Raw genomic sequence first — 7,621 nt, 5'->3', positions numbered from 1 at the left:
TCTCTCCTCTTAGGTGTCCCCCTGCTGTTTGTTATCCCCTGGGGCATTGTCAAGTACCTCTATGAGGATGAGGGGTGAGTGTCGTACTCCAAGGGGTGAGTGTGCTAAGGTCCCCATTTTCAAACCCCATGGGGTTTTTTGGCCCCTGGAGTGTGTGGCTATGACCTGTTGAGAGGGACCAGAGCTTAATTTATGACTTCAGTTCTCTAATTTACCCTCCTCACCCTCCCTGGGATTGTATGAGGACAAATGATGCGGGGCCTGATGGAGCGTGTGGTGTCCCACTGCAGTTTCTTCTGTAATATTGTAAATAATGTGTTATTTTGTGTATGATGCTGGGTACACAAATGGCTGTTTATAGGTTTATAAAGAGACCATGTATATCTTTCTGTGTGACTGTATATTTAGAACTCTGTTTGTGTTTGTGTGTGTGGCTACAAGAGCTTTGTGTGAGTCTGTGGGACTGATTGTTGGGTAGCTCCTCTTGGCATTGTTTATGTGGCTCTGTGTGTGTCACTTTGTACGCTCATGTGTACTTGTGTTCCCCTGTAACTGCACTGTGAGCTGGAGTCTATGTCCAACTGGGTACCTGTGTGTGTCTCTCTCCCCTTTCCAGCTGCTGGACCAGGAACTCGAACATGAATTACTGGCTCATTATCCGGCTGCCCATTCTCTTTGCCATTGGGGTGAGTGGTGGTATAAGGGTGGGAGCGGGCGTTCTGATGGGCCTGAGGTGGTGCTGGGAGGAGGACTAGGGAAGAGCGAGCATCTTGAGAGGGCTTCCAGCCACTCACCCATCTGCCCTGCAGGTGAATTTCCTCATCTTTATCCGAGTCATCTGCATTGTGGTGTCCAAACTGAAAGCCAATCTCATGTGCAAGACAGACATCAAGTGCAGGTGATGTAACAGCTGGCATTGCTAGGCACCCTCAGCCCTTCCTTCCTTCAGAGACAGAGATCCTGGGGTGTTGAGCTCAGAACCCTACATTGACCTTCTCCCACCCAGGCCTGGCCTGGGCACCCAAGTCTTGCCCTCACCACTGTACCTGGGCAGTTCCTGGGCTTCTGGGGGGCCTCAACCTCTACTTCCTTCCTTCCAAGCAGCCTGTATCAGAGTATTTGGAATGTGAGGGTGTCTGTAACCCAGATGCCAGGCCTTGGCGGAAGCTGAGGGCACAGAAAGGGGAGAAGAGTCCATGGGAGCGGTCCAGAATTACATTTCCACCCCGCCCCCAGACTTGCCAAGTCCACACTGACACTCATCCCCCTGCTGGGGACCCACGAGGTCATCTTCGCCTTCGTGATGGATGAGCACGCCCGGGGGACACTGCGCTTCATCAAGCTGCTCACAGAGCTCTCCTTCACCTCCTTCCAGGTGACTTCACAGCTGGGGGCTCTCTCTTTCAAGTCTCAGAGTGGAGGTGGGGCAGAGACCAGCCTGTACCACAGAAATGGGTGGCATAAGGCCTGGGGGAAAGTGGCCCTCGCCCAAAGTTACATGGTTGGAGCAGAGTCGGAGCTGGAATCCCCAGGTGTCCTGATGCCCAGGCCAGTCTTTTCTATAAGCACATTGGACAAGAAGCATTCCCAGACGTAGCTGTGGGCACCCAGCTTGGCATTGCAACCGCCGTCTGCTGGGCTGCTACTAGGTGATGAGTGCCCTGCCAGCTGCTTTACACACACTGTGCATTTAATCATCACAGAACCCCAGGAGGCGTGCGGAATTACCCCATTATACAGAGTAGGAAACAGGCTCAGAGGCTAAAAACAAGATTAGCAGGGTCATGTAGTTTCCAAAGCCAAGAATTGATCCTCTCCACTAGTATTAGATGATGCTGAGGGGCACGAGTGTCAGTGGGGGTGTAGAAATATAAGAAATATAAGAAACTGTCCCGGCCCCTCAGGAGGCTTATGGGATGGCCACCAGCATGTGGGCCCATGTGTGTGCACTTACAGACATGCACACACACACACACACACACACACAAACACCATAGTTTTGGAGCATTGTGTCTCCTGAGTGAATGAATGAGGCCAAGGCAGGAAAATTCCCCAACAGTCAGAGGTGGTGTACTTTCTTGGGTCAGGCCTCCTCAAAGGGAGGGTGGTCGAAGAGTTTCTGCAGTATCTGAGCAAGAGTCCTCCTTGTTCCTCCAAAAAGGAAAGGAGAAGGAGCCCACCAGCCCCATCTCTGGGGCTGCCCAAACGGAGGATGGTGATGTTGGCGCTAGAGCCCCCAAGGAGCTTCAGACTAGGGAGCCTTCCTCCTGCTTCCTCCCCACTGACATGACTCTTGTTTCCAGGGGCTGATGGTGGCCATTTTGTACTGCTTTGTCAACAGTGAGGTAAGGCCTGAGGAGAGATGTGGGGGACCCTGCTGGGCTGCTACCATTGGCTGTTCTGGAGTTGTGCAGTGGGGACTCCCATCAGTCTTTTCAGCTCAATCCTCTACTCGCCCAACTGCGGCACTGGAGTTGAGGAGGCATCTTGTCCATGTATTTTGTTTCTGTGCAAGTGTCTTTCTGTTTTTGTCTGTCTGTCTGTCTGTCTGTCTGTCTGTCTCTCTCTCTCACATACACACACACGTGCAGGCATACTCTAATCACATATGAGCTTGGGAAAGACCCAACCTCGTGTTAAAGAGGTCTTGAGTGAACAGGTGGTGGTGACTGTTACACAGTGGTTCAACAGACACGCCCAGGTCACAGACGTGGGGTTTTAATAATCACTCATTCCATTGTTATAGCCTGACCCGCCCCCCCCCCACTCCTCCCTCGCTTCACCCCCGACACACACACAAAATCCAGGCTAAAATTCTGGTTTCAGTATTCCTGTTTCTTATACGTGAGAATAATGAAGAGCAGAGAGAGTAAGAAACGTGGCCCAGGTTTGGCCTGGAAATAGGTGCTGAGCCAGGATTCAAATAAATTCTGCCCCAAAGAAGAAAGCACCCTGTTCTTTGTGGCCAGACAAGAGTTTCTGTCCACCAGAGGAAAGGGGATGAGTTCGTTTGGTGGCCTTCTGGCTGCTGGGCTGGGAGGAGAGGGTTGGTGCTCGCTGACCCTGTAGGACAGCACCTGAAGTGCGGTCAGCTCCTGGGGAGAGGGGGCTGTCTGTCTCTGTGGGTACCTGGGGAAGGCCCCTTGCTCTGAGGTACCCAGTTTTGTGCTGGAGTAGGAGCAACCCCAAGCCATCAAAGTGGATATCACACACGCCACAGTCCCCACCCCACCCCCAATTCTTTCCAGAAGGGAAAACAAACAATAGTTATACAGACAGCACAATAGCCACCTGAGGAAGTTTCCACAAGAGGATTAACCCTTCGCAGGAAAAAGAGTGTAGGCACCCCCATACCCCACAGTCTGGGGGTGGGGTGAAACCAAAGACTCTTAACTCTCTTCAGGCCCAGGTAAGGGTTCTCATCAGTGGGGCTAGAGCTCAGATGACCCAGGGACACTGCTCGTCAAAGAGTGGCTTCTGTGTCACTGAGTCTGGGATCCTGGAGCTTAGAGATCTTAAAAGTCAGCACATTAATACAAATTTTACTTTTGCTATGGGTATGGAGGACATGGAGGGGATAAGTGGGTGGGGATCTTGGTATTTCAGGGACCTATAAGATCGTCCAAAGAAGCAATGCAATGTAGCAGGAAAATGCAAGGTTGCGGTCTTTGGTATCAGAGCTCTGCTCCTATCTAGACCCCATCACTTAATGAGCTATGTGACTTGGGGCAGTTACATGCCCACTCTGAACCTCAGTTTCCTCATCTACAAAATAGAGGTAATAATGCTCGGAGCACATGGACTTCAGATCTCTAAAAAGAGAGGACACGATATTTTCTGAGCACTTACTGTGTATAAGGTAGCTCAAGTGTTTTATTATTTATTGTATAGCAGATGTCAGCCCCGTTTTATAGACAAGAAAACTAAGGCTCAGCAAAGTGAAATGAATAGCCCCAATTCAGTGGGTGGAAGTGGGTAGAGTTAGCAGGCTGTAGGAGGGGGCCCTACTAATGCGTCAGGGCTGCTGAGCTGGGGAGGTGGAGGTAGAACCAGGCAAAGGGTGGCCCATTATTAGGTTCTGGCTGTTCCCATGGGCAGGTCTCAGAGGGCTGGCCAGATTCAGAGTGGGGTAAAACAAGGAAGGAGGGAAGGTGAGTGTAGAGGACACTCAGAGGGGTGGCATTTTCTTCAGGAATGGTTCTCAGCCAGATGGGTGATGTGCTCTGTGGCCCTATGCTCTGCTGCTTTATTTTCTAGGGGACAGGGGCAGGGTGGCAGGGATTCTTGTGTGGGATGGGAACAGAGGCCTGTGAGGAGAGAATGAGGCTACTACTGCCACTTTCACACCTTTTCTACCCACCTCAGCCCCCGGTTTTCCACTTCTGACTCCCTTTCCCCAAAGCCATGCTGGTACCACACGCTCACTACACCCCCACTTGTGTGCATGTATGCAGTGGCTTCCCTACCACTTATGTAGAGAGTATCACTTGGACCCTGGTTCGGTCTTTTCTCCTGATCCCATTTCTCAAAGCCCAGTCAACCTATTACCTCCTGCCTCACTGCCTGCCCCCCACCAAGGCTGGCCCAGCTTTGTAAGGAGGGAGGGATGGGCACATATCCCACTTTTCCCTTGGCAAATAACTTGACCCCTGAATTACCAGATTCCCTTCTGGCCTCTCCCCTGGGGCTCTCCCAGGCTTGTGTCATGGGGTCCAGGGAGCGCTGCTCAGTGGCCCAGTGAGGCTGCCTTGTTGAAGTGCACAACCCAATTCCTTTAAACTCTCCTGGAGACACCTCGTGCCCTGGCTCCTCCAGGCTCAAGGACAGACACGTCACCAAGCACGCGTGGCTCCTGGGCTGAGGCCTCTATTCACAGAGCTGTTCTCCAGACCCAGGGTTGCCATGGCAATGCCAGGTACTTGTGACCTGAAGGGAAAAGATGGCCTGGACATTGGTCTCGCGTGCCAGCCAAGGCCTGCACCAGCTGCCGATGGAGAGAGGAGGCCTGGAGTGGTTTTGTGGTAGCACTTGTCTTCTCAACATGGCTCTTGACTCCAGAGCCATGGTGCTCTGCACTTGTGGTGCCAGCCCTCACAGCACTCCCAGCTGAGTTTTGGGGAGACCCGGCCAGAAACAAGTATGACTGAAAGAGTCATGGGAGGTAGGGGGCCAGTGGTTAGGAGACCAGCTTTGGAGTCAGCTTTGATCTAGGTTCAAATATTTAAATAGTCTGCACCTCAGTCTCCTCACTTTTCTTTTCTTTTATTATTTTATTTTATTTATTTTATATTATTATTTTTTTTAGGGGAGGCAACCCTTGCTTGACCTCACAGATTGCAAGGACCTTGTCAGCTTACAATCCCTTATTTTTTAAAAATTTTTTACACCTACAGCACAGTCTCCTCACTTTTAAATGGAGAATCATAACAGGAGCTTCACAGGATTGTAAGTTAACTTCACAGGATTGAAAGTTAACTAAAATAATAACAATTGTGTTACGAAGACTGTGGCTGAGGTTCAGAAAAAACGCTGAGGGAAATGGGGACAGAGGAGACACCGGTATCAGCATGCTGAGAAGTTCCGGTCCTGTCCGATCTCCTACTGACACTCAGTCTCTGAGGCATCTTCCCGTGGGCATGCCTCAGCTTACCATTTCCCCACCCTTGCCCCAGTTAAGGGCAGTGGGGCAGGATTGGCCTCCCTGCTGCCGCATAAGCAGGGCCATCATTGTCTTCAGGCGTCCCCATCCCAGCTGTTGGCGTCCACACCGCACTCTCTAAGCCAGGCAACGAGCTAGCACATAGCAGTGGAGTATAGCTAGTGTCTACTTCACCTGCCCCCCAACACCCCAGCCTGGCTCCACAACACTGCTTTGGATCCTGAGGCCATCCTGGCTGGCAGGTTCTGGACATCTCAGCTCTGCTCAGTGCAGAACAAGTTCTCTTAAGGGATGGCATATGGCCACACCAGGCATCCTGATGGGCTTAGCTAGATGGATGACAGCCCTCACGGGAGATGGAGAAGAGGGACCTGATGGCAACAGTGTCAGTGTGCTGCTTACAGCTGCTGGCAGCTGGCCATCCTGGTGGCCGGGATCTGAAAGGGAGGGCTTAGGCCCTGGACATTCCACTGTGGGCAAGGGTGGGGGACATCAGAGAAGCTCTGGAGAGAGAACTTACGCCGGGAGAGCACTCCAGATGCCCTGGGCTAGCTGTGCCGGTTGCAGTGGTCCCCTCTGGGAGACCAGATTCACTGGCCATCACGAGAGGTCATGGCATTACCACAAGTCCCTAAGTGATTTGCTGCTCTGCAGTGTTAGTTGGATTTATAGCTTTCTACCCAACTACCTGGTCCCGAAGCATCAGTCCTCTTGAGAAGTCTTTTCCTGATGGGACACCTGAGCCTAGCATAGCAGGGATTATGGCTGGCCGAATTCACCTGGGCTGAACCGCTGGGCTAGGACTAGTCCCTGGATGGGATTAGTTCAGGTTGAGAAGCCCTCGTCTGCAGCCTCCTCATCACTGATGCTACCAGTCTTAGTCTCATTGTCTCCCGTCCTCCTTCATCCCCGTGAGGCACTGGGACCTGGATAAAAGCCCTCGGGGAGTTTAGAAGAGTCCGATGTGGGCACCATGAGGGTTACAGGTGTGCTGTCCCTCTTCTCAGTCGTCCAAGCTGAAACCTGGAGGGTGCACTCTAAAGTCAGATTTCTCTCCTCTTCCTCTGTCTCCCATCTCCCTGCATTTCTCTCACTCTCATTGTCTTACGTTAAATAATGCTGTGATGGATTGTAAAAGGTACTTAGCTGAGTCACAGAGTTTAGAGATGGAAGAAACCAATTAAATCATCAAGCCCATCTCTCTCCTGAGGAGAGGCGGAAAATAGGAGACAACAATAAACAATTTTATTGGGATATTAATTTAGGTGCCCGAAGGCCTTGACTTGTGTCTCTTGATATAATGCAGCGGATTTTTTTCCCTTCCCTACTAATGTAATAATGGGGCCGTTCTGTGGGCAGTTGGTTTACATGATGGCTTTTGTTTCCCTCCTTTTCCCATGGAAGGTCCAGATGGAGTTTCGGAAGAGCTGGGAACGGTGGCGACTCGAGCACTTGCACATCCAGAGGGACAGCAGCATGAAGCCCCTCAAGTGTCCCACCAGCAGCCTGAGCAGCGGGGGCATGGTGGGTAGCAGCGTGTATGCAGCCACCTGCCAGGCTTCTTGCAGCTAAGACTCCAGCACCTGCCCTCCCTGTGGTCCCGCTGCTGGCTGGGTGGCCATCCCAGGTTGGGGCGGTGGTGGGGGACTCTCCCGGGGCTGGGGAAGGGAGGGACACATGCACGCATACATCCCCGCTTCCCTTTCCCCAACCCATCAAACAGGCAAATGAGCAGAGCCTCCTGGGACCTGTGGACACATTTTCTCTGAGGAGAAGCAGCATGCTAATTTGATCACTGTGGCGGTAGGAAAGGAAAAACGATTGCCGCTAAAATGAGGATTTCTTCCCGTTAAGCCACAGGCCCCTGGGGTTCCCCCAGACAGAGCAGCAAATCAGCCCCAGACTCAAACTCAAGGTCAATGGCGCATTAGTGGAATTGTGGCTTGTCAGAGGAGGTAGTTC

At 51.9% G+C, this 7,621-nt stretch overlaps 1 protein-coding gene across 1 annotated transcript in view; it reads left to right on the top strand.

The window, feature by feature from the left end:
- The window catches only part of GLP1R (glucagon like peptide 1 receptor), a 31,048-nt gene extending 23,678 nt beyond the window's left edge, over positions 1-7,370 (top strand). Inside the window, exons 8-13 of the mRNA XM_025042870.1 lie at positions 14-74; positions 617-686; positions 810-898; positions 1,237-1,375; positions 2,304-2,345; positions 7,064-7,370. Coding sequence (XP_024898638.1) covers positions 14-74; positions 617-686; positions 810-898; positions 1,237-1,375; positions 2,304-2,345; positions 7,064-7,231 — 569 coding nt within the window. The 3' untranslated portion in view covers positions 7,232-7,370. The remainder of the gene's footprint in view (positions 1-13; positions 75-616; positions 687-809; positions 899-1,236; positions 1,376-2,303; positions 2,346-7,063) is intronic.
- The last annotated feature ends 251 nt before the right edge of the window (positions 7,371-7,621 follow it).

This window comes from Pteropus alecto, unplaced genomic scaffold (assembly GCF_000325575.1).
Source record: "Pteropus alecto unplaced genomic scaffold, ASM32557v1 scaffold7, whole genome shotgun sequence".
Classification (NCBI taxonomy): Eukaryota; Metazoa; Chordata; class Mammalia; order Chiroptera; family Pteropodidae; genus Pteropus; species Pteropus alecto.
This window is presented reverse-complemented; position numbering and strand designations above follow the sequence as displayed.